This window comes from Anolis sagrei, chromosome 3, assembly GCF_037176765.1.
Source record: "Anolis sagrei isolate rAnoSag1 chromosome 3, rAnoSag1.mat, whole genome shotgun sequence".
In the NCBI taxonomy this organism is placed as follows: Eukaryota; Metazoa; Chordata; class Lepidosauria; order Squamata; family Dactyloidae; genus Anolis; species Anolis sagrei.
This window is the reverse complement of record NC_090023.1, coordinates 213,490,474-213,517,066: the sequence shown is the minus strand read 5'-3', so window position 1 is coordinate 213,517,066 and position 26,593 is coordinate 213,490,474. Positions and strand designations below refer to the sequence as shown.

The window sequence follows — 26,593 nt, the reverse complement described above, 5'->3', positions numbered from 1 at the left end:
TTGCTCTCCACAAAGGTGACTCAAAATAACAGTATACAGTGGAACCTCAACTTAAGAGTGTCCCAACTTAAAAGCATTTTGCTTTAAGAGCCATTGAGGCCCAGGTTTCACTTTAACATAAGAACAGCATTTTGACATAAGAACTAGCACCAGAGGGAGCGCTAGCACAAGAGTACAAGGTTTTGGGGCTTCAAGGGAGCAGCCTCCAAGCCTCATACTTTTGTCCGCTTTGGGAGATTGCTGTCTGCTTTTTCTTGTCAGCTTTGAGGAATTTTGGATTAGTTGATTTTGTGTGGTTTTTATTCCTGGTATGTTTGGCTTCATGAAGAGGGAGAAAGGGAGAAAGCAAGAGACAGAGTTAGCGAGGCTGGAATGAGTAAGACATGAAGAAAATTATGCTTCTGCCTCTTCACTTAGTGTTTTGTGCTTCCTTGCCACAACTCTGTGCTTCGACCATTTTAAAGCTGATTTTTTTTATTGTTCCATGTGAATATGCATTTCTACATTATTTGTTATTTATACAGTACATTTTATTATTTAAAAACACATAACAAAAATAGGGATGGGGGTGTTTGGCTGCTAGAATGGATTAATAGCATTTCAGTGCATTTCAATGGGAAATTCACTTTGAGATAAGAGTATTTTAAGAGCTCAGCCACACAACAAATTAAAGTCTTAGCTCAAGGTATCACTATACATGGAATTGTGTAGTTATTCTTATTCTAAGAACCACAACACCAGCAATAACATGCTCAAAAGATAAACCACAAAAGATAAACCACAAAATGCAAACTCTTACGGAAGAGGTAGCCACACTATTACTCTTACCTTGATTGTTACTGCTATTTTAAGAGATCCTTTTCTTGGATCAAGTTCTTAGATAAAGGATGTGACACTTGGTTCTTCATTATCTGAACAAGTAGCAGTTGCAATAATCAATTTTCTCAACTGGTTACTACCAGCTTCCCCCCCCCCCCCCCCAAAGGTACCATAATTAAAGTTTTATTCACTTTATAGCAAAGGTGATTTTCCAGATATTCTTGGACCATAATTATTTATTTATTTATTTAGTATATTTGTATACCGCCCCTCTCAGCCTTTCGGTGACTTGACAACTGCTTTTAATCCTGACTACTGGCTGGTGAGAGCTGGAATACAATAGTTAAAACAGCATATACTATAGCTGTTCTTGATGTTACAAAGTTCTTGTGGGTTTTTTCGGGCTATATGGCCATGTTCTAGAGGCATTTCTCCTGACGTTTCGCCTGCATCTATGGCAAGCATCCTCAGAGGTGAGGTCTGTTGGAACTGGGAAAAAGGGTTTATATATCTGTGGAAAGACCAGGGTGAGACAAAGGACTTTTGTCAGTTGGGCTTGCCATAGATGCAGGCGAAACATCAGGAGAAATGCCTCTAGAACATGGCCATATAGCCCGAAAAAACCCACAAGAACTTAGTGATTCCAGCCATGAAAGCCTTCGACAATACAATGTTCTTGATGTTGTTTTGCTTTGACTCTTCTTGATTCCAAGAAGTTGACTGAATATCCCTTTTCCAGAATTCCAAAATACTCCAAAATTGTCAATGAAGGTGGCTAAGACGCCTTTGCTTTCTGATTGCTCGAAGTCCACAAGCTTGTTTCATGCACAAAAGTATTAAAATATTATGTATAAATATTATGGACTATGTATATAATGTGTGTATGAAACATAAATTAATTTCATGTTTAGATTTGGGTCCGTTCTCCAAAATATCTCATTATGTGCATAAAGACACTTCAAAATAATTTGCAAAATCCAAAATATGAAACATTTCTGGTCCCAGACTTTTAGGATATGGGATACAGAACTTATACTAGCCAGAGCTGGAGACACAAGTAAAACTTCGGGCCTCAGACTATTTTCCAGTCTAGCCTACAAACTTTTTCATTCCTCAAAAACCCTACAATTCCACTGCTATGTGTGACATCTCCAGATTGAGACCCTTTCCACAGGTAAGGTATCCATATTTTAAGCTCCAAACTTTTAATCACAAAACAATGTTTCCCATATATCATTTCTGTTTTTATATGGAAAGTGAGTTTATTAACCTTGCATGCTCTGGCAAGTATCCTATTCCCACAAAATTGGACGAGTTATTTGTTCTCCCATTAGGTCTGTTTTTGTAGCTATTCTCTTCCCTTATCTAGGGTTAGGCTTGTGTCATCTTGCCTTATGGTCTTTGTAGTTAATTATTAGCTAAATATTTGTATTGTTCACACTTGCCCAGAACTGGGAGAGGCCTCCAACCGACTCTTGACTTACATCCTAATAAAGGTAACATGACAGGTGTGACAAGTACTGAAAAAGATGGCATTGCTTGATTGTTGTGTAACCATAAATGGTGCTTAGTGGTTACAGAATTCTGATGATTCTTCTCATTCACGGTGTTGATGTGCTACTTTCTGGTGATGATTGTTATGTTGTTCCTGTTCTAATCACTTTGGAACAGGAACTTGCTTTGTTACTCAATAAAGGCAGCAGTCACTGATACATTTCTCTTAGCCCAGGTATGGGCAAACTTTTTGCCTTGGGGTCACATTGTGGGCCAGGAGGGCCAGGCCAGGAGGGAGGGGGGCTGGGCACATGCTGGGTGGGGCAAAGGATGGGGCCAGGAGGGGGCAGAACCCGGGTCATCCTCAGGTTGTTCTCCCAGCATAAAGACAGGGCTGCTCATCCCATTCTTATGCTGGGAAGAAGGTGGGACATGCGGCAACTGACCCAATCCTCTTTCCCATCCTTCTCCCCCGATCCTCAGGCTGTCTTCTTGGCATTATGCTGGGAGGAAGGTGAGGCAGATGGTGGCTGAGTGTGCTCCGGAGGGCTCTCAGCCACCCCATGCCTTCCTCGAGCAGTCCTCCCAGCATAAGGATGGGGTCACTCGCACCATCATACCGAGAGGAGGGTGAGACACATGGTAGCTAAGAGCACTCCAGAGGGCTCTCAGCTGCTACGTACCTTCCTCCCCCATCTTTTTGGCATAAGGATGCAGTGGGCCACTATGTCCTTATACCAAGAGGACACAGAAAATGAGGAGGGCCTGAGGAAAGTGCCCAAAGGGCCATATCCAGCCCCCGGGCCTTAGTTTAACCATTCCTGTCTTAGCCTAACCCTTTTTGCAATATTGCTATGAAGATAACACAGATTAGATTGCCCTAAAGTATTTGAAGGAAGGACAGGTTATAATTATGACAAATATATGATAAAAATACTAATATTGGCATGTCAATCATAAACATGTCCAAAGGTTACACTTTGTAAATGGACTTGTCCTTTTACTCTACAACTTATATGAAAAAAAATCATGTATTACTCCAACATTCCTCCTACATTTTAAAAATAGTTTATAAATGTATTTCCCTTTGTCTGCTGTTTTTTTTTTGGGGGGGGGGGGGGGATGTTGGCTACCAAAAGAAAAATCTCCTTCCATTCCTTCTCATCACAGTCTTTTCAACATATGTGTCCTGTCCAGGTTGACTAGAGTTACAGAGAAGGAACTGATAGAATGAAGGCCTCAGTTACTGAATGAAGACGCACTTGCCTGCTTCTTTGTGTATGTGTGTAATTTCCCTTTGTATCATTACTGTGGGCTTTTGTATAAGACATCTCTATCAATACTACATTAGCTACACGATTATGATTCTATCACCAATCTGCCATCCCATTATTATTATTATTACTACTACTACTACTAGATACAAAAACACAGTATGTCACAGCAAACAAGAGATTTATGCTGGATTTCGTATCACATAATCACAAGATGAACACTTTCCAAGTGTCTAGGACTGTGTGATGTATTTTTGCATGATGCGTGCAGATCAAAGTAAGGTGACCTTTTGCAGTTGACAGATTGTGATTTTGTCAGTGTTTATTGTTTCTTAATGCCGGCTGAGGTATTTTGGCATGGGTATTATTATTATTATTATGTTTATTATGTTTATTATGTTTATTTATACCCTGCTTTTTCTCTCCACAAGGAGATAAACTTTTATAAAGGGACTTTAGCAGTGCGGAAACATCAGTTTTCTTAGCAAGGACTTTCAGAATTCCCCAGCTGGCATGACGACAGGCCATAAAGGGTTTTCCAAACTTACTTGTGTACATAATTTTTTAAAAATTTTTTTTCCTTTTTTTGGATTCTTCATGATGTGATGGCTCCCACATTCCTACCTGATCAGCTAAACACTTTTGTGCAGTTTAATCAGAATTCAGTGAATTTCAAAGAACTTCAAAGAATTTTGCCATCAATTAGCACAGAAGATCTCAAGTGCAGAAACTTCGGGATTCTGGCCTCCTACTGAAACTATGAGCCCATCCACTTTTTCCTAATCTCATTTTCACACCCACATTTCCTGATGCAATTAAGCCAAGGAAATTGAATTGAGGGATCTGTTTACTTAAAACATACATGTTAAGTGAATATCAGCATGAGGTTCTTACACTGACTATCTGCCTCAACCCAGAACTGTTATTACTCCCAGCCCCAAAATGAATGCTATGACAGTCGGCCCTCCATATCCACAGATTCTGAATCCAAGAATCCAACCATCCAGGGCTTGAAAATATTGGAGAAAGAAAATCCAAAAAGCAAACATGGATTTTGCCATTTTATATAAGTGACACCATTGGATGTGTTGCAATAGCAGATTCCCAGATTAGTTTAGTGTTTACACTTAATTTTATTTTTCTGGTTATTTAATATTTAATGTTTATTTTGCTTAGGTGATGTTTGTCTTTGCTGTTCTGGTGTGGCGCAAGTCCTATGTGGAGTCGTACTGACATTGATATTGAGGTCTGAAATGTATACAGAAGACCATTTTATAGTATGGGACTTGATCAACAATTGATTTTGATATTCATGGTGGGCCTTGGAACCAAACCCGAATGAATCCTAAGTGCCTTCTATATTATCATTATCATTCCATTCTGTGGTGTGTACATGAACCTGCACAGGTTTTGCTCATTTCTTCCTAATGTCAATGTAATTATTTTGATGTATCATAGCATCAGAAGCCAGTGCACTATAGTGGTTGAAGACCAAGCTTCGAACCCCCACTTGGCCATGGAAACCCACTGGTTGACCTTGGGCAAGACACACATTCAGCCTCAGAGATGGGTAATGCCGAACCCTATCTGAGCAAATCTTCCCAACTCCACGGTAGGTTCATTTTAGGATTGTCAAAAGTTAGAAATGACTTGAAGGTGCACAACAAGAACATCAGGCACATCCCTTTCTTTATGAATTTCAAAGATAGTATTACAGCATATTCAAATCCACTTAAAAACCTTTATGCCTGTTCTGCTAGAAGCAAGCTGTACTGAACTCAGCCTAACAATTTATGAGAAGACATGTAAAAGTTTTTCCTAGAAAGTATGCATACTTGGAGGCAACTTTATGAGATAATAGATCACATGTACTCCTGATTTGGGAGCAAATTAACAGATGAGCTTCCTAATCTGGTACTCAGATGATTTGGGCCAATGTTTCTCAAATGTTGGTCCTTAGAAATTTTGGATTTCATAACCCCAGCCAGCATAGCAATGGGAGGAAAAATCCAAAAGATGTTGAGGACTCAAATTCAAAAATCTCTAAAGGACTTTAGGTTGGTGAAACTAGAAAAGATGGTAAGGTGCAAATGTAGCAGTAATTCCAAAAATGTCTGAGGTACTGTTGACATAGCTTAGGTTTGTTGACATAGCTTAGGCATAAGATGCCTCCCTTTCACAATTCTGTACAATAAACCACCAATTTAAAATCTCTGAGAATCTCAAATGTACATTAACAACAACAACTTTATTTCTATTCCTCCCAACAACAACAACAACAACAACAACAACTTTATTTCTATTCCTCCCTATTTGAGAACTGGGGAGCCCTTGCCCTTGAGCGCTCCAGCTGGAGGTCAGCTGTGACCAACAGTGCTGTAAAATTTGAAGAGGCACGAATGGAGGGTGAAAGAGAGAAACATGCCAAGAGGAAGGCACATCAAGCCAAACCCAACTAGAACTGCCTTCCATCTGAAAACCAATGCCCTCACTGCGGGAGAAGATGCAGATCAAGAATAGGGCTCCACAGTCACCTATGAACCCACCGCCAGTACACTGATCTTGGAAGACTATCCTACTCGGACAACGAGGGATCGCCTAAGTAAGTCCTCCCTATCCCTCCCTTGTTATGTTTTTATTGGCAAGCATTCAATGCCAAGAAAAACATAACAAAACACAACAAATCATAAACAATCAAGTAAAAAACATCAAGGGATACTTATAAAACAACACAAGAACAACAAATGAGAAATTTAAATATATATAAACTGCAAAGTTTCACATAAGAGTACCAAGTAAGACAATCTGTTCTGAAATGTTTAGTTAAACTAACAGTAGCTTAGATCTCCCCTCATTCCTAAGAGGTAGAAAGAAGATGTGTGTCTATATCAGCAAATGAATAACAATAAACAGATTACAAATGGGGAGTGGGTGCTACTGGACTTACCTTTGCCCGTCTCAATAATCTCTTTCCCTTCATCATTTTTGTTTGATCCAGATAGAGAGACATGTATAAGTTTTCTAATATTCAAAGATGGTTTCCTTTGCCTTTGTTTTTCTCACACACCCATCAAAAGCTCTGTTCTTATTGTTTAGCCGGTTTCGTCCTACTAACGCAGGAGGAAAACCCAAAGACAGTAGCTTGGCAGGTCACACTGGTTTCCCCAACACACCCATATCAACAATAAAAAAAACAGGAATTGGGTGTCAGCCTTCTCTACACCATGCCTGCACTAAGAGTGGGGACCAGAAAGCTACAATTGCTTATAGGCGCAAATATTTGGAAAGCTTAATTTGGAAATCTTAATTTAGATGATACAAGAGATTAGAAAAGCATAAATGAAGTGTTTTGAAAAAAGAGAGACACTCTCTAATAATGAGAAGTACATCCATTACCATATTCACTATACTGTGTACAACAGGGGTCCTCAAACCTTTTTTAACAGAGGGCCAGGTCATGGTCCCTCAAACTGTTGGAGGGCCGGATTATAATTTGAAAAAAAGCATGAATGAATTCCTATGCACACTACACACATCTTATTTGTAGTGCAAAAAACTCTTAAAACAATACAATAATTAAAATGAATAATCTTAACACATATAAACTGATTAGTATTTCAATGGGAAGCATGAGCCTGCTTTTGGCTGATGAGATAGGATTGTTGTTGTTGTTGTGTGCCTTCAAGTCATTTCAGACAGGTTGACCCTTAGTGAGGACAGGGTAAATGGCCTTGGAGGACCGTATCCGGTCCTTGGGCCTTAGTTTGAGGATGCCTGGTTTACAAAGTCTGAAAATATACCTATTTAAGTTGAACAGTTATTTCTGCAACCTCCATCAAAACAGAGAGCACACAAACATGGAAAGGCAGAAACTAACCAGTCCTTGAAAATGTATAATCCCAGGATCATAGATCTGAGGACAAGACATGCATAATTAATTTGTTCTGGGTTTCTTATTTAACATGAACAGAAGGCCTTGAGTTGCTCTTATTCACATCACTGTAAACCTTCATTGCCTGACTCAAAACAGGATTTCCACTCCAAATCTACTGGCATGTTCCCTAGATAATGACGGTTTAATTTGTACAGATCTTGATTGGAATAATGAAAACTGAGTGTTGCTTCCTAGCTGGCTGCCAGATGCTGATCTCTTAAGAGATTTCTTTGTCACACTCCTTGAGATGTTGGGGATATTGTGGGAAACATGAGATTTTTCTTCTGAGGAAGCAGGCTTCAAAACATTATTCTTAACTAATCTACTATCTGAGACGTTTTTAATCTCGGTGATACAAATCAATGAAACACTCCTAATTAACACACTTACTGCAGTGTTTTTTTTCAGCTATTATTCAAGTAATAATGCCATTCAATGAGGAGAAACATCTTAAAACTTTTCCCTGTGTCTTTGACCATTTAGTATCTTGGGGCTCTTGTGAGAAAAGAAAAGAGTTATTTTTTGCCCTCAACTGGTTTTATTTTTAGGTGTATACTTTATCTGACTGCTTCTGCATTGTGATCTGCATATCACACATTACTGTGTACCTCTTGAGCCCATCACTAACTTAGAGTTTGGAAAAGTGACATTTTGGGTCTCAGTTCAGTGGAATTTTTAGAATTTATGGCACCAAAATAATTGTTTGAAGTCCTGAATAATCCACTGTGTTCCAATTCGGGCCCAACACATTCAGTTTCTTTCTACTCTGGACTTCAAAAACCCTGCTAGGCTATGCCTCGGGGAAGCTCTAAACCACCAGTTTATCTTCTTCCTCACACCTTCTAGATATGTCTGGGTAATATCCAACTATTAACCTCTGCTCCCCATTTCACAGTCTGAAGACTTTCCCCTGGGCACCACTTATTTTTATTTCAAAAGCTAAAAGTCTTCATTTCAAAATGGTGCAATGGAAAAATAGCCTGTGCTCATACTTTGAGACACCAGATCTGACTATGGTAGTCCATGCCTTAGTCACCACCCATTTGGACTACTGCAATGTTCTCTATGTGAGATTGCCTTTGAAGATAGTTTGGAAGATACAATTAGTTCAGAGATCGGTAGCCAGGTTACTAACTGGGGCTCCTTATAGGAAAACAACTACTCCCATGTTGCGAGAGCTCCACTGGCTACCATTCTGCTTCCGAGCTTACTTCTAAAGCCCTAAAGGATTTGGATCCAGGCTATTTGTCCAATCACAGCTCCCTATATAGACTATCCTGTGTCCTGCACTCAGCGGAGGAGACCCTGTTCTCGGTCCCACCCCCGTCACTAGTGTGGTTGGTGAGAATGAGAGAGGGGGCCTTCTCCATGATGGCTCCTCATCTCTGGAACTCCCTCCCTTCAAAAAAAACTCTTGAAGACGCACCTTTGCACTTTGGCACATGGAGAGGAGGAGAATTAGGACACTAGATATCAATTGGAATGTTGGCTGACCTACTTGTACCTCATGGCTACTTGGATACACTTCAAAGACAACAATAATCAGTCAATTTCCATTTTTTTTATCATTTGAGATGTTTTAATGTTGAGTATGTGATTAATGTAACCTGTTTCTATATGATTATTTGTATCTTGTTTTCATTTTGATGTCAATTTTTGATACAATAAGTTCATTATCATTATTATGTTTATTATATTGCATTATTGTAGGTGTTTTTTTGTTGTTGTTGTTTTGTTGTTTTTTTGCATTTGTCTGGGCATTGAATGATAGCCTTTTGTGTTGTAAACTGGCCTGAGTCCCCTCGGGGAGAGAGGGAGGTCTATAAATAAAGTTTTATTATTATATTATTTTTTAAAATCCTGTCTTGGATGCACTATCCTAGACAGAGCTACCAGCCTGGTTGAACATTTGATTCCAGACTTAAACACAATCCTACCCAGCTATAAGACATATATCTGATGGGAATATGAGACAAGTCTATTATTTGTGGAAGACTCTAGGATGCTGTGCAGCCACCCAATGGAGATAAATTGACAGATACTTTTTTGTTCTTGTTGTCTCACGTCATATTGGGCTAGCTACTTATAAATAGCTGACCTGCAACTCCTTACGGGTGAAACATCTATATGCCTAAAGAGCATTGGCAGAACATTCTAGAAAGACAAAAGTGAAGGAAGAGAAACCCAAGACATTTTGCAGCCCCAGGCAAAGGATACAATGACATCTTACCTCCTGCTCTATCTACCGAAGCCAGCTGGATCAGCAGCTGAAACTTCAGTGCTTTCAATGGGACAGTGTCTTCTACAAGACTAGAATGGGGACCCAAGGGAGAGGGTGTGGTGGACACTGTTCCACCCACAACAAAGGAGAACAGATGGAGAGTTTAGGAAGACCAGCTGGGAAAATACTTCTATTGGCTTTAGCATCTGCTATTGAGGTGATCATATCACTCTGCCAAGAGTGTGGACAGCACTGAGAAAGAAGCTATTCTTTTCAGGAAAAACAAAACTAAAGGATATTAAGCTAGGTGTCTGATATCACCCTCCCTTTCCAAAAAAGAGCTGCCTGCAAAGATTGCAATATTACTTCCAGGCAAGCCTGTACAGACAACTTGTCAGATGTGAGGTTGTCCATGCCCTAATAATTTGTTTTTGTTCATCTCTTTCCACTTTCCATAAAACAAATGGGTTTCCGGAGGTTTGAGACAGATAAGAGACACATTTTTTTCCAGGGCTGAAAATACTACAGTAGATTGTGCATGAAGGCAGCCAATGCATCTGCCACCATAGGGGTGTCAAATCCACTCTTGATTTTAGTGCTGCTCTTGCTGAAGCTGCTCCAGGTTGAAAAGGGATCCTTCCAGTGCTCAACTCTCTGCCTACAGAGTTTCAGCACCAGCAGAGTTCCTGTTCAACTTGTAGCGATGTATGAGGATGGGTTGTTGTTGGGTTTTTGGGCTATATGGCCATGTTCTAGAAGCATTCTCTCCTGATGTTTTGCCTGCATCTATGGCAGGCATCCTCAGAGGTTGTGAGGTCTGTTGGAAACTAGGAAAATGGGGTTTATATATCTGTGGAAGGTCCAGGATGGGAAAAAGAACTCTTGTCTGTTGGAGCTAGCTGTTAATGTTTCAATTGGCCACCTTGATTAGCATTTGATGGCCTAACAGGTGTGGCTTGTTACTGCCTTGGGAAATCCTTTGTTGAGAGGTGATTAGCTGTCCTTGATTGTTTCTTGTCTGGAGTTCCCTGTGTTTGAGTGTTGTTCTTTAGTTACAATGTATGAGGAGCTGAAATAAAATGTCCATGGGATCTGTTATTATATTGCCCATAGCTTGAATATTTTTTTCTTCTCCTACTATTCAATTTGAACACTATTGCCACTGACTTTCCAATCAGGCATTCTGTGTGAGTGTGCATGCCCCCCCCCCCCCCAAAGGAGCTTGAGTAAAGATGACGCTGACATAAACACATATACTTTGGACATGCTATGACACAGCATCACTCTTTCATATAATTGTACTTAGTAAAGGAAAAGAGAGCAGAAAAAGAGCAAGACCACACTACAGGAACCTATGGCCTGGATCTGCAAGATATGAGCAGAGCACTTGCTGAATGGGATACTGAAAGTCTGTCATTCATAATTACCATAACTCAAGATTGACTTGATGAGGAACAATGGTAAAGTTGCAGCGAGGCCTAATAGCAGAAGAGGAACAAAAGTGTTTGGGGAGGTTATTAGACCCTCTCCACCTCAGTCATGGTCTTGATGAAATTTGTCTCCAATGAGGGGTGTTAATTAAAGATTCCCCTGACCCACTTCTATTTATCACAGGATGCTGAAACTGCACATGTGTGATGATATAAGTCTCTATAGGTTACGTGCCAATTTACAACTCAGAACTGATAACAGTCTTGATTTTACAGGTGCTGAAGTGGTTTGAGGTTTGATAATGACAACTCACATGTTGGAGAAAAGCAAACCACTGACCACCTGTTGCAATGCAACCTGAGCCCTGCTACATGCACAATGGAGGACCTTCTTGCAGCAACACCAGAAGCACTCCAAGTGGCCAGATACTGGTCAAAGGACATTTAACCCGCTACCAAACTCACAAGTTGTGTATTTTTCTGTTTGTTTGCTTTGTTCTGTTAGAAATGTAATATAATGGACTGGCTGCTCTGACACGACAAATAAATACATGTTGCCCAAATGGAAACATGCTCCTGTGGCTGTGAAGTTCTACCGCATCCCCCTTATTCACCTGACCTCACACCATCTGACTTCCACCTCTTTCCAACAATGAAGTTATTTTTGAAGGGCAAGCATTTCTCAGATGACAAGACTATGATTTTGGAGCAATCTGTTGACTTCTGCAAGTGAGGTGTTTACAGTTTCTTAAAAAGATGGGAGAAGTGTGTCCCGCAAGATGACACCTACGTAGAGAAGGACTTAAAACTGTGCCAAGTTTCATTGTTCTCACTCTATAGAAAGTGGGTCAGGGGAAATCTTTAATGAACACCCCCCATACTTGTGTCTGTTACTGGCAGCAGTGGAAACTTTTCTCTCTGGGTTAAGTTCTCGGAAAAGGAATGGTTTTTGTGGAGTTTAGAGGTACAGGGTTTTCCATGTCATCATTTTTGTTCAGTCTTGGGATATATTTTTTACACTCATGCCAGCTTTTTTAAAGTTTAAAGATCAAGTGATGTATTTACATTTTAACTATTAAATATATGTAAACATATAAACATATTCAAATGTAAATATACACATACATATAATGTGCAAGTTGCCAGGGCATGGTACAAGTACAATCAATATTAACATACTAAAATAATTTCAAGCAAACAGAAACCATTTAAATAAGCTAACATTTTATAAGTATTAATAAAAAATTAATGGTTTAAAAGAATAAAACAATTTAAAACTGTGTATATTAATATTTGAGGGAAATCAATGAGACTCAAAGGCTTTGAAAAGCCAAATGTTTACATGGGCAGCCATTCCACATCTGTGTGCCACAACAAAAAAGATCCTGTCCCATATCTTGCACTGACATCACTGATGCAAAACCATGAGGACCTCATGCCACCCCAAATGACCTCAGTTCTCAGGCAAGCATACCCAGAACTTCGTATCTCATAGATGATATGTCAGACACTGAATCATTACTGGAAGTGAATGGGTCAAATCTTTTAAAATGAGAGTATTTGGGTGTGAGGAATTTTTCCTTGCATTCATTAGTGTGTTTCTTTCCCTCTCACAATAATCACACATTATGCAGACAGCCATTGTGTGTCCACTCACAAAATCCAGAAAAATGCTTCAAGCAATGCTCAATGCCAGCTTAAAGAAACACTGTATGTATGTTTTGTTTTCCTGAATGATCTCTGGATAATGCCAGTGCTATTGGCAAACGCTACCATAAAATTAGAAGAGGCGGGGACACACAGCAAATGACAGGTCCATCTGTAACTTCTCCTATCCAATTTCCCAGTGGCGCTTAAATGCAATCATGTAAATAAACTCCCCATAACCTTATGCTGGCTATTTCTGAAAGCAAAGAGCTTCTCTCATCACAGGCCAAGGGATGTGAACACAACAGGCACTTCTCATCTCGTTTTCTGCACCCTTCATAAAAGTGAATGACTGCATTCACCGTACAAAAGTGGAATTGTGTTTTAGGCCTGTGGGCGTGAACTCCATGCTATTTTCTGGTACCATAAATAACTTGAGTGCGCACAGTAGTTAGAGGGTGTGTAAGTTAGACTTGGAGGGTGTGTTTGCACTTTTACTACTCTGTGAAAGAGTTAATACATCATCATAATTCCCCGGCTGGCACCATCGTCCTGTGGTCACTAACTACATACATTCATTTCCCATCTGATGTAATTAGCCTCCGGGCCTCTTCCAAAATAACCCCATATATTCATTGATTGCATTTTGAAAGAGATTGACTCATGGGAGTCTGCAAGTGCAAAAGTAACATGGGAATTGATTATCCATATAATTTCTCCAGAACATAATAGATTTGAGAGGAAATCTAGGATTCTGAAATCCCTCAAGGGAAAAATACAGTATCTACAAAAGGTTTAACCCATTGTGTCACTGGGGGCTATGGACAATATAGTGACAATTTAATTTTTTTTAACCCAATATAATCTGACCAACACTATATCATACATCGTGTTACACACCAAGGACACTGAACTGTGAGATGGCATCTGTTTTAAATGATAGGCCAGGTAGGATAATAGAGGACGTGCTTGTAAACAAGTGAACTTAGAAGAGAAGTTTTTTAGCAGCTTGTGGAAATTTAGTGATTTCCCAATGATCTTTGTCATCTACTATTGCGTGGCAAGCAACTTCCTCTTAGAGATCTTGTCACAGATTGCTGGGTTACATTTCTTCCAGAACAAAAAGTGGAAACCAAACACACTGCTTTCCAAGAAGGAATGTGTAGACAATTGTGGAAATAGGACTGATAAACAGGAGATTTCTTATGCTGAAGATAATGAGGTGGATAGAGGGTGGAGTGGTGATCTATAGCACTATAACATTATCATGTAGAGAGAAACCAACATATAAAATAAACAAATGATTTCACATAAGTTCTTTTTTCGGGCATGAAGTAATCCATGTGTGATGACTGCAAAACCTTGGTAGCAATTAAATTCACTCACAAGGAAATCTTGGAAATTTCTTTAATGCTAGGTTACCACTATACAGCAAAGTTACAACTGAAGAAAATGTAGGTAACTTCTCATTTTCAATCCTCAAAACCCTACCCCCCCCCCCCCCACCCTCAACTCCCAAAAGTTCACCTCTCCAGCCTCCAGGACTTCCAGTCTGAGCCAGTTTGTGTTATCAGGCTCCTTCCTGCTCAGGGCATCAGAAGTTTTCATTCCTCAACCTTTACTATGAAATTCATTGCACAGAGTTGTCCTGGTATCTGCAAGACTCCAGATATGGATACATGACACCATGCTTTCCCCACTCATTATGTATGGAAGATACACTTAATGCCAGTACTGTATTCTTTTCAGTTCCAGTGGTTTTAAAAAATCGTTGGCCTAGGCACTTTAAATGTCTTGAGCTAGTCAAATAGCTATTCCTTTCAGTTTTATATCCTGTTGCATAATGTCTTATTTCAATGGTTCTTGTAGATTTCCAGTGTTTACTGGATGAACAAAGCAGAAAAGGAGGTTGGTGCTATATGCTAAAATGCAACAGACTTAATGCCAGTGCCTTTAGACATGCAACATTAGAGAGATAAAGCTACCATCATTGTACATTAAGTTGTACCTTAATTAGAACACAGATGCTTATAGAAAGGAGATAACTATCAGTATCCCCCTTCTAGAGTTGCACTGATTGAACTGGTAGAAAGAACAGCATTATACAGCAAGCAATTACAGATTTTTATGGCAAGATTTTTGTTTAATATGTCCTTCAGTACTCAGCTGTTCATGGTACTCTAAAAATAATCAAGACTATCTTAGGAACAACATGCAAAGTTTGCAAGTTTCATATTCATCCTCCAAAAAGCCCTGCAGCGCTTTAACCCCTCCTGGCACCCTGTAAAACTCTCTATTTTTCCAAACATTCTGAAAGGCCGTTGGTGAATGACTCTCTCTCTCTCTCTCTCTCTCTTTGCCTCTTTCAAAGAAAACCCACTTAGATCAGCAGACTCAATCCAAAAGGTCGTTCTCTGCAAACTGATACACGGAGAAGAATGTGTGAAAGAAAGCTGTCCATTTATTTGCCTTTGCAGTATCCCAAGACTTTAGATGGTTCTTTGTGGCCAAAATGTCAACTTGGGATAATGGACAGTGTGGCTCAAATTCAGTTTTCTACCCACCTAAAATTCCTCCCGCAGTGTCAATCTGGCACATGGAGGCACCTTCTTTTTATACAAGATGACTATGGAACTGTTGAGCACTGACTGACAGAACTCTAATTTGAAATGGCCCCTGGCATGATTTTATGATCACTTCTACCAAAAGCTGCTATGGGGTTGAGCAAGCATAAATGATCAGTGACATTTTCATTATTGTTGCATATGGCTTTTAAGGAGCAAACAAAGGGAACAAATAATGCTACACCAAGGGTGGATTATAATTATGTGAGGGGGCGAATGTTCTAGGACTGTGTATAGGGAGCCCCATGCTTCTGCTGACACAGGACATACACACACTAATGTGTTGTGCTGTGATGCTAACCAGAAAAAAACAACACTCCCAGGAAGAGGGAACTGTAGAACTATTCCCTCTATAAAAAGGCTGGAAGATATCATCTACCCTGTCAACAATATCTTAAAATGTAGTTATTTTAGTCCCTGCTAAGACTCTAACTAGGACTCAAAGGAGGGGCTTTTCTGACACTGTAGAACTGCCATGTCTGATCTACCAGTGCAATTACCATATTTCACCTATTTTTACAAGGGGTGTCCTGCTTAAAACTGTTGAGTGATTTCAGCTAACCACAAAATGCACATTCAGAGTCTGGTGCACTTCATTACTACAAAGGCCAGAAGAACAAACTAGGTTTGAAGGCAAGAAACAGAAGTGTATTCTTTCTGGCCAGGAAGGATGCCAGTACAGAGTCTTTAATCCACTTTGACAGCCATTCAAAATACCCACACTCTTCTCTGATTGGCTGGAAAGCTGGTCCAGCTTGGATCTGGGCTGAGGATTCCTCCTGATGTCACTGACTGGAGTAGTTCCCCTCATGGTAAGAAAAAGGAGCAGCTGTGGTTGGTGAATTCAAAGTCCAAGGCCATTTAAAGGTCTACCCCTGTGAGGGCTGCGAGTTCAGGAATGTGTTGAGGTCAAATGCAAATAGTCCCATGATTAACCTACTATCCAGTTTGGGCACTAAGAGATAGTCCAGAAAACACAAAACGAGATTGAGATTACTTGATGAAATGATGGGCTGGTCTTGCCCACATCTAGTCTGCTGCTGTGTATCAGCTGTGGCTCTGGTGGTAGTAGTAGTAGTAGTAGTAGTAATAACAACAACAGCAACAACAACAACAGCAACAACAACCATCTGCCAGCTGCAGAAGGCCACCTTACTGGGATCTGCACCCATCATTCATCGATACATCACACAGTCCTAGACACTTGGGAAGTGTCCAATTTGTGATCCAATACAACAACCACCAGAGTGATCTTGTCTGCTGTGGACTCATCTTGTTGTGTTTCAAATAATAATAACAATAACAACAACAACAACAACAACAACAACAACAACCCCATGCATGGGAACAAGGAAGTTTCCCGCTGCACATAAGTGCATTTATCAATGAAGAAAAGGTTTGTCAATAGAAGGGAGTTATGATTTACATAAACACAATAGGTATCCCATTAATGAGACTTCAGCACCTCTAGGCCTGCATACATTTGCCGTCTTAACCCGTTTCCTGTCCCAGGGCATGAGATTAAGATACGGTTTTTATAGATTTGCAGTTCCAGTTGCACTTTACGGGTTGATTTCATATGATTTATATAAAATCATAAAGGAGGATTTCATATATAAGAGGAGATATAGCTGACAGGACATCTCCAGAATTGAAGAGAAGCAGTATTTTGACATTGTGAAATTGGTAAAAAAGGAAAAATAAAATAATATTTAATTCATCTCAGTCTGTTTATATTTAAGGGGGATCAATTTCTCAATAACAGAACTAATTCAGTGACATCCCACTGGCCAACTTAAAACCAGCTTGAGAATTGCACTAGAAGCAATTAAAGTAAAAACTATAGGAAAACGTTTTGAAATGCACATACTGATTTCCGGCTCTTCTTCCCAAACTGCTATTTGATTTTTCATACATCTCCAAAGCCATTTGAAATCAACCCAACACAGCGGATGCAGCTCTCACGAAAATTGGACAGAGCCAAGTCCAGCATGGAAAATAATGATGCAAGCCACTGACAATAAAACCAATACACATGGCTGAGTGGGTCACAGTGACTGAATACTCAGAGTGCCATATACATCTAAAGCATATAAAAATTAACAAGTGGGCCACACCTCTAGTGCTCCAAGAATAAAGACAAATGAGGTCAAATTTAGCAACTACCAGTTCTCATGTTAACCCAGTGCATGCTGAATCACCACGTAAAATATGACCAACACAGAAGTATATTCACTCTGGAGGTTGGAAAGCCAATGCCCATGCTAGCTGGGAGTTTCTGGGAATTGCAGTTCAAAACTGTAATTTTTACAGGATATGTCCCCTCCCCTACAGTTTCAATTCAGTATGTTGCTCTTTGTGTGTTTGAGAGAAGAAGGGAGACTCATTACAACTACTTAAATGTGCTATAGAGATTGTTTCTAGTTAATAAAATCTACTCACTACCTAGATGATCAGGTTATATGATTGGAAATAAAACGTCGTAACTGCTCTACAGTCTGATTGCTCCTGACATGATAAATAAAAAATACTGCACTAATGTAATGAGATCCAATCTAGAAATTGGATTTATTTATTATTTACAGTATTTATATTCCATCCTTCTCACCCCGCAGAGGACTCAGGGCAGCTTATACATGGCAAATATTCAATGCAATTAGACATACAGCATATATAGACAGACACAGAGACAACATTCTAGCTTTCCAGCTTCGTGAGGGCATGTTCAATTCCAGCCACAGTGGGAGCTGCCACTTCACCATCCACTTGTGACACCGAGTCCTTGATGGAGTACTTCCTCATTCTTACACACACTGCTGGAAGGTTTTATGTTGTTGTAAATTAGTTAAATTAGCCTCACCGCATAAAGCCATACCTAAATTTCCTACTTGACAGATGCAACTGTCTTTCGGGCTGCATAGGTCAACAGCAAGCTAGACTATTAAGAGTTGGGAGCTCACTCCAACCTGGGCTGGCTTTGAACTCAGGACCTCTCAGTCAGTAGTGATTTAATGCAGCTGTCTACTAACTAGCTGCACCACAGCCTGGTCCATGTTGTATGCACACAGAGAGAAAAGTATACCTTAACAGACTCCAGAGGATCTAGGAAGTCTGAGTATCCAACCCAAATTAGAATAAATTTGTAATTTACCTAGTGGTGATGAGAGGATCTAGTCTAGTTAAAACTGCTACTTTCCTTGTATCTATGTGTTTCTTGCCTGTATCTTATGGGGTTTGCTGGGGAATGTTGGGAGCAGTGTTGAATTAATCTCGGGAGCTTTCTCAACCTTCCTGTCCAGTCCCAGTCTAAGAACTTCTCTAGACTCGAGGAACTGTGCTTGTGCAATTAAACTAGGATGGTCTCAGTCTGAGACAGAGAAGTTTTACTTCCTCTGTTCGAAATTGGGCTACTATACCAAGAATTACAAGTTCCAGAGTTCCTTAAGAGAGAGGAGGCATGTCTGATGGGATCACCAAAGCTAAGAAATCACAAGACAGTACCACAAGACAGGATATGTGTTGTTGTGGTTGCTTCTAACCACAGGCTCATGAGGAATAGTCACAGTTTCAATGGAGCTTTGGTCAATGTCATCTGCATACTACTGTGTGGATGTAAACATCCAAAAACACTTCTTGGGAGGAGAGCAATTACCAATCTCGATAAAATAGTGAAGAGTAGAGACATCACACTGGCAACAAAGATCCGCATAGTTAAAGCAATGGTATTCCCCATAGTAACCTATGGATGTGAAAGCTGGACCATAAGGAAGGCTGAGCAAAAGAAGATAGATGCTTTTGAATGGTGGTGTAGGAGGAAAATTCTGAGAGTGCCTTGGTCCGCGAGAAGATCCAACCAATCCATGCTCCAGGAAATAAATCCCGACTGCTCATTGGAGGGAAGGATATTAGAGACAAAGATGAAGTACTTTGGCCACATAATGAGAAGACAGGAAAGCTTAGAGAAGACAATTATGCTGGGGGAAATGGAAGGAAAAAAGAAGAGGGGCCAACCAAGGGCAAGGTGGATGGATGTTATCCTTGAAGTGACTCTGGCTTGACTCTGAAGGAGCTGGGAATGGTGACAGCCAACAGGGAGCTCTGGCATGAGTTGGTCCATGAGGTCACAAAGAGTCAGAAGTGACTGAACGAATAAACAACAACATCCAATAACACTTGTTATACATTGTTATACATTTTGTTCAGTCCTAAAATATGTGTTGCAATGGTGTGAGGAACTAGAAGCTCTTTGCCTATTACAAGTATCCCACAAGTCTTTTTGAGACTATTTTGTTCCTAAATGTTGCACCTGACAAAGCCCTTCCTGTCTACTCTTTAAAATGAACACTATCATCTCTTGTAAATAACATCTTTAAGAAATAATTGTGCCGAATTTTGAGGGCACACAAAGCCCTCTGGAGTAATTATGGCAAAATCTGAAAGAAGTTTCAGCAAATTTCAGTGGATGTTTGTCATTTTACAATGGACAGGAACAGTGGAGCCACTTGATCTTCTTGGTTACAAGACATGAACTTGCAAGAGAAATGGACTCCATGGGCCTCATTTATGATCCTGCAGTTAAAAAATCCCATAGGCGCCTAACTGGCTACTGTGCGAACAAGAATAAAGCATAAATCAACTCTTTGGCCTAATGTATTTGACTCATATGCTCTCAAACCATTTTTATTCTTTTATTTATATAGCATTCTTTAAAGGATGCAGTCACATACTTTCATTCACAATCAACAAGCTAGATTTAAACTACTATTCAACCTTCCAAAATTATGTCAACAGCTCTGTGAAATGGAATGGGTTTAGCCAACTTTCCAAAGACTTTTTAGAAAGGTTCCAACGGTCTTCACAGGAAAGTGGTTTCTTAAAAAGATAGGGCTTAGCAAAGAAAGCCCACTAGAACACATGCATTGTGTTTTAAGAAAGCATGTGGAAGTGAGATGTGGAAAAGAAGTAGACAAGAAAAATGGAATCAAATTAGGTGTATAGTGCTACAGGATCACAGTATAAATGGATTTTAATTTCAAAGAATGATTGGCATACATCCAAAAGAATTCCTGACTTCATAATAATTTTTACAGACATTGTGAAGATAAGTATACATTGATGTTTGTAGCCCAGGAAATATTAGTTATTTATTTATTGGGTTGTTGTAGGTTTTTTGGGCTGTATGGCCATGTTCTTTCTCCCACCCTGGACTTTCCACAGATATATAAACCTAATTTTCCTTGTTTCCAACAGCCCTCACAACCTCTGAGGATGCCTGCCATAGATGCAGGTGAAACGTCAGGACAGAATGCTTATGGAAAATGGCCATACAGCTCGAAAAACCTACAACAACCCAGTGATTCCAGCCATACTTATTGAATAATCCGTAATCCTGGTGTCGAGATCCTTAATATCTTATTCTCCAAACACCTGCGTACAGAACTAGGTCTTTAGCTTTTTTTCTGAAGACCAGAAGGGATGGGGCCTGCCTGATGCCACTGAGGAGGGGGTTTCACAACCGAGGGGTCACCACCGAGAAGGCCCTGACTCTCTCATCCCCACCAGTCATGCTTGCAAAGGGAATACCGGTTTACCAACATTTAACTAAAAAGTCCTTGCATTATTTGTTTTAAAGGATGCAGCTCCTGGGCATAAGCCTTCAACACCTGCAAAATAGCAAGTCAGGGGACATACTCCACCCTTCTTTTTGAAGGCAACCTGTATTTCAATCTAAATGAATAAAAATGTAATGTTTGTTTGTGGGATTAACATAACTTAAAAACTACTGGACAAATTATAACCAAATTTGGACACAAGACACCTATCAGGCCAATGAGTGACCATCACTCATAAAAACACTGAAAAGCACAGCAGAAGAGACTTAAAAACCCAAAAAATAAAAAAATATGTTACAACGCATGTGCAAAACCACACATACATACACATACACACATATCTATATTTTATATCTATATAAATAAAAATGCAATGTTCGTTAGTGGGATTAACATAACTCAAAAATCACTGGGCAAATTGACACCAAATTTGGACACAATACACCTATCAGGCCAATAAGTGACCATCACTTATAAAAACACTGACAAACACAGCGGAAAAGACTTAAAAAGCCAAAAAAATTATATAAAAATACATTACAATACATGCACAAAACTACATATGTATACACATATACACACATACATACACACAAAACACATCTACACAGACTGGGCCACAGCAACGCGTGGCAGGGGACAGCTAGTGATTTATATAAATAGGGAGCTATTACAAAGGTACTTAACCTATTGTATTTTTGTACATATATTTCATATATTTTGGGCTTGAGCTAGCTTAGACGCCTTGTGCAAAAGTGTGATTACAATGTTTTGAATAAAGAATACCAGTGTTCAAATCTCTAATCTATACACCTGGAACACATTGTGGAAGAGAGTGATAAAAGCATTTTGAATAAACGAATCTCTACATGAATACACATCTCTAATCTTTGCCCCAAACCTGGATGCTCCCACTCAGTTCCAATGTCCTTCAAGCCAGCCAAGAAAACAAAGGCACTTAAACTGCCTTGGGATGAAATGATGAAAATAAATGGGTGAAGATCTGAACAGTGGGAGGAAAGGGGGGGGGGGGTATTCCTCTCTGTGTTTTTAAGTGGCAATGCTAAAGGATGCATGTTGTTCAGCAGACATTTTCCACTGGTGCTCAGCCCCCCTCTCCTCCCACTGATCAATGGGACCTTTCAAGAGGCCTTCTCTCCTGATTGGAGACATCATTTCCTGTCCAACACACTAAACCCATTGATAATTTTAGGTTGATGGGAACTTTTCAAACCTAACAGGAAAGTCCGGGAGACTTGCAAGAACACAGACAAGTGGGGGGCAGGGGTAGCAAGCTGGTCTTTAACAAAAAAGAAAGAGCTTGGGAGTACAAGTTCTACTGAAGAGAGCAATTCTTCCTCTTTCAAACTGTTGTCTGAAGTTCAGAAACATATCAGATGTAGAGGAACCATGGGGCTCAGATATTTCTTCTCCTAATCTGTTAACTTTGAATGTGAAACAAAAAGATATAAGAAAGAGCTTTCCCTCCCTAGCCTTGTTCAGATTCATATAAAACAGTGTTTCTCAACTTGGAGGTCAGGACCCCTGGGGGGTATTGTGAGGGGGTTTCAGAGAGGTCACCAATGACCATTAGAACACAGTATTTTCTGTTGGTGATACGAGTTCTGTGTGGAAAGTTTGGTCCAATTCTATCGTTGGTGGGGTTCAGAATGCTCTTTGATTGTAGGTGAATTATAAATTCCAGTAACTACAACTCCCAAATGTCAAAGTCTATTTTCCCCAAACTTCACCAGTGTTCATATTTGGGCATATTAAGGATATGTGCCAATTTTGGTCCAGATCCATCATTGTTTGAATCCACAGTGCTCCTACATCTCTTGATGTAGATGAACTACAAACCCAAAACTCAAGACCAATGCCCACCAAACCCATTCAGTGTTTCCTGTTGGTCATGGGAGTTCTGTGTGCCAAGTTTGGTTCCATTTCATCACTGGTGGAGTTCAGAATGCTCTTTGACTGTAGGTGAATTATAAATCCAAACAACTACAACTTCTAAAAGACAAAATCAACCCCCCCCCCCCCCCCCCGCAACCCCACCAGGATTCAAATTTGGGCGTATTGAATATTTGTGCCAAATTTGGTCCAGTGAATGAAAATACACCTTGCATATTGGATATTTACATTTCAATTCATAACAGTAGCAAAATGACAGTTGTGAAGTAGCAATGAAAATAATTTTATGGTTGTGGTTCACCACAACATGAGGAACTGTATTAAGGGGTTACAGCATTAGGAAGGTTGATAACTACTGATATAAAAGATTATAGAGGCTTTAGTGGGAGTGGGGAGATTCCTAAAACTAGCCAGGGGAAAAGCAATGTATTTCTATGAGAAGTGTCAATGAGAAATATTAAAAGTAGTTCTAGCCATTTGGCTCCCGGCCTCAGACGCCTACTTTCAAATGGACATCTTAAATAGATGATGAAAGACAAGGCCTTGTGGTTTGAGGCTCAATATGATGAACCAAACTGACACGAGGCTTTGATGTTCTCATTCAACTGTAGAAACAAATGCAACTACCACAGGCTGGATTCTGAACAGATAGCAGCCCTTTGCCACGCACCTATGATAGAGATCAAAGTTTCCTTCAAACTATAATCTAACCACACTGTATACTATCAGTATTCCATCACTTCGTTCTCATGAGTCACATCTTAGTTATTTCCTGTTTCCATAGGGAGAAATAGCTACAAAGTCCTGATGAGGATATAACGCCACAGATTTCACCAATGACAATCAGATCTTTTCACATAAAGGCAGTGGCGGTTATGAAAGGGAAGCCTGCATTTAATGAGAGGGGACTTCTGATATCAATTGTTCCACATCTTTCCCTTACTGAGGAAGCAAAATCTCCAACAATGCATAGAGCAGGATCCCTGTATAAATCGCTTCAAGACAGGAAACCACTTCTTTCACCACTACATTTAAAGGATGGTACTATACCTATCGTATGGACAGCAAAAACAGAAACACAGAATCATTACTCCAGCCATATTTGGGACATGAGAAGAAAAGGAATTGCGAATTAAGGTAGCAATTCCTCAATTATTTGGAGGTTTTCACAGTTTCGGGCCAGGAGAAGTAGGTTGCAAATGGAGTTGCAATAGATCTGCAGCTGAGCCCCAGATGAATGGCAGCAGTAATAGCAAAAATATCCATATCCTTGTCATTTCTCATTTAGGCTGCTGAAAGAATTACTTCTGTACTGATTTCTAGATTAATGTTGTTATTAAATAATAATAATAATAATACATCACACAGTTCTATACACTTGGGAAGTGTCCGACGAGGGATCCAATACAACAGCCAGCATAGTGACCTTGTTTGCTGTGTATTAATCTTGTGTTTCAAATAATTATCATCATCCATGTCTACACAGGTCAAATAAAATGGACACACCTCTTGCAACCTATGCAAGGACTCCATATATCATACTGCTGGTTTCACAGCAAGAGCTGTTCATCTGACACAAGGGGAATCACAATTTATTCTGGAGCTTCCGGGAAGCTCTGGAGTGACCCTGAGCTTTTTGAGATATGGACAGCTGGATCGAGCTGAATCCAGGTCAATCCAGCATCCAGCATCGCTGGCTTGAAGCAGTTCCCTGACAGAACCATGGCCAGTACAGCTCTAGTGGGAAGGTACTTTAGCCTTGTGAAATAGCAGTGGTGGCTATCCCAATGTACTGTTCATCTGGAAAGAGCTCTGTGCTGTATTTGAGGCAATTTCAGAGCACAGCACTCCAGATTATTCATATCTCGCTTTTGTGTATGTCCACTTACATGTGCTGCTATTTTGCATCAAGTTCTATCTGATAGATCACAAGATTCTAGTAAAGTATCAGCTAGGTCCTGCAAACCCAGAAAGCTTGGGGTTTGCCATAATGATTCAGTAAATACTACTAGCACAGAACTGCTGAATGGAGGGCACTGCCACTGGCTTGAAATTAACAAACTCAGACTACAATGAATGCTCTGTAGATGGTTAAAAATATATCTCTCTTGCCTTTCAAGAAAACTACCACAGAATGTGTCAGGATAATGAGCGAGAAGCCCAATTCCAAGTGGTAAAATTCTTAGAAAAATCCAAAAACCACACTCTGAATTCCAACTTTTCCAGAGCTGGAAAAAAATACTTCTTTGGTCTACTAAAGATTTTGGATTTTGGAAAATGACTATGGATAACCATGACATCAACACTGGGCACTTTATACAGTTTGTATGGTTTTAATCTGTTTTATTCTTATGTGTTCATATGTCTATCTGTTCTATAATTTGATAGGATCAATTTTATTGTTATGTCCAGCGGCACTGAATTTTGCCGGAGTTTGTAAGCCATCTTGAGTCCTCTGCAGAGTGAGAAAGGCGATGTAAAAATAAAGTAAATAATAAATAATACAATTTCCCAGTTTCTCCGGCTAGTGTGGCTAGTGCAAGCTTTGATTTTCTTCAAAGTATGCAAATAAACTGTACCAGTGTCTCTCTGCAGAATAGCATACAGGGCAGACCTTTCTCAATAGCCATCTCTCAAGCTAATAAACATTCAAACTCTAAAATTTTTAAAATGTGATTTTTCTTATAACAGAAAATCTGCAACATTACTGAATGTAATGATTAGACAATTTAAGAAATCAGGTCTATCTGTATTGATGCAAAGCAAAATCAATCTTTTACCTGGAGGTCAAAGAACTTGCTGTATCTGCGGTAGATCGTCTGGCAAGTTGAATCGGACCATGTTACTTTTATGATATATACCTGCAGAGAGAGGGAGGGGAGGGGGAAGAAATGTTATTCATTTTGATATACCTCTCTGGAATTGTAAAATGAAAGATGAATTTTTAAAAACTTAAAAAAATAAATTTATCCAGTTCTGTTTTAGCAACCTAAAGACAAGTCTGAGGTCTCTTTGTATACAAGATAATTTCAAACACAAAAATTGTTGATAAGGTTGATTCATCAGTTTGCTGGTAGACTTAAATTGTCTTATTCTGAGTTCAAAGAAGCACAGATAGCTTCCATCCTTTCTTATTTATCCTCACAACAACCTCATGGGCTTGGTCAACTGAGAGAATCATAAATGAAAGATCAACAATTGAATTCCCTAGAACAGATAGCATTGGAACCAGGCTCTCTCAAGTCTCAGTCCAACACTCTAAGGCCCCTTCTACACTGCCCTATATCCCAGAATCTGATCCCAGAGTATCTGCTTTGAGTCTACACTGCAAGATCCTCTGGGATACATTGATAATCTGGGATCTGATCCTGGGATATTGGGCAGTGGAGATACAACCTAAGGTCCCCTCAACACTGCAATATAATCCAAATTATCAAAACAGATAGTCCACATTATCTGCTTTGGACTGGATTATATATGTATCCACACTGCCATGTAATCCAGTTCAAAGCAGATAATCTGGATTTTATATGGCAACACAGATAGGGTCTCTCTACTACTAGTAAAGGCCCTATGGTGATGCAGCAGGCTAAACTGCTGAGCTGCTGAACTTGCTGACTGAAA

The 26,593-nt window shown here is 39.7% G+C and overlaps 1 protein-coding gene across 3 annotated transcripts in view; it reads right to left on the bottom strand.

The window, feature by feature from the left end:
- SH3PXD2A (SH3 and PX domains 2A) overlaps positions 1 to 26,593 on the bottom strand; it is a 320,633-nt gene that overhangs the window by 258,208 nt on the left and 35,832 nt on the right. For all 3 annotated transcript variants that reach the window (XM_060768325.2, XM_060768323.2, XM_060768324.2), the window contains exon 2: positions 25,750 to 25,830. In XM_060768325.2, the coding sequence (XP_060624308.1) occupies positions 25,750 to 25,830 (81 nt within the window). The remainder of the gene's footprint in view (positions 1 to 25,749; positions 25,831 to 26,593) is intronic.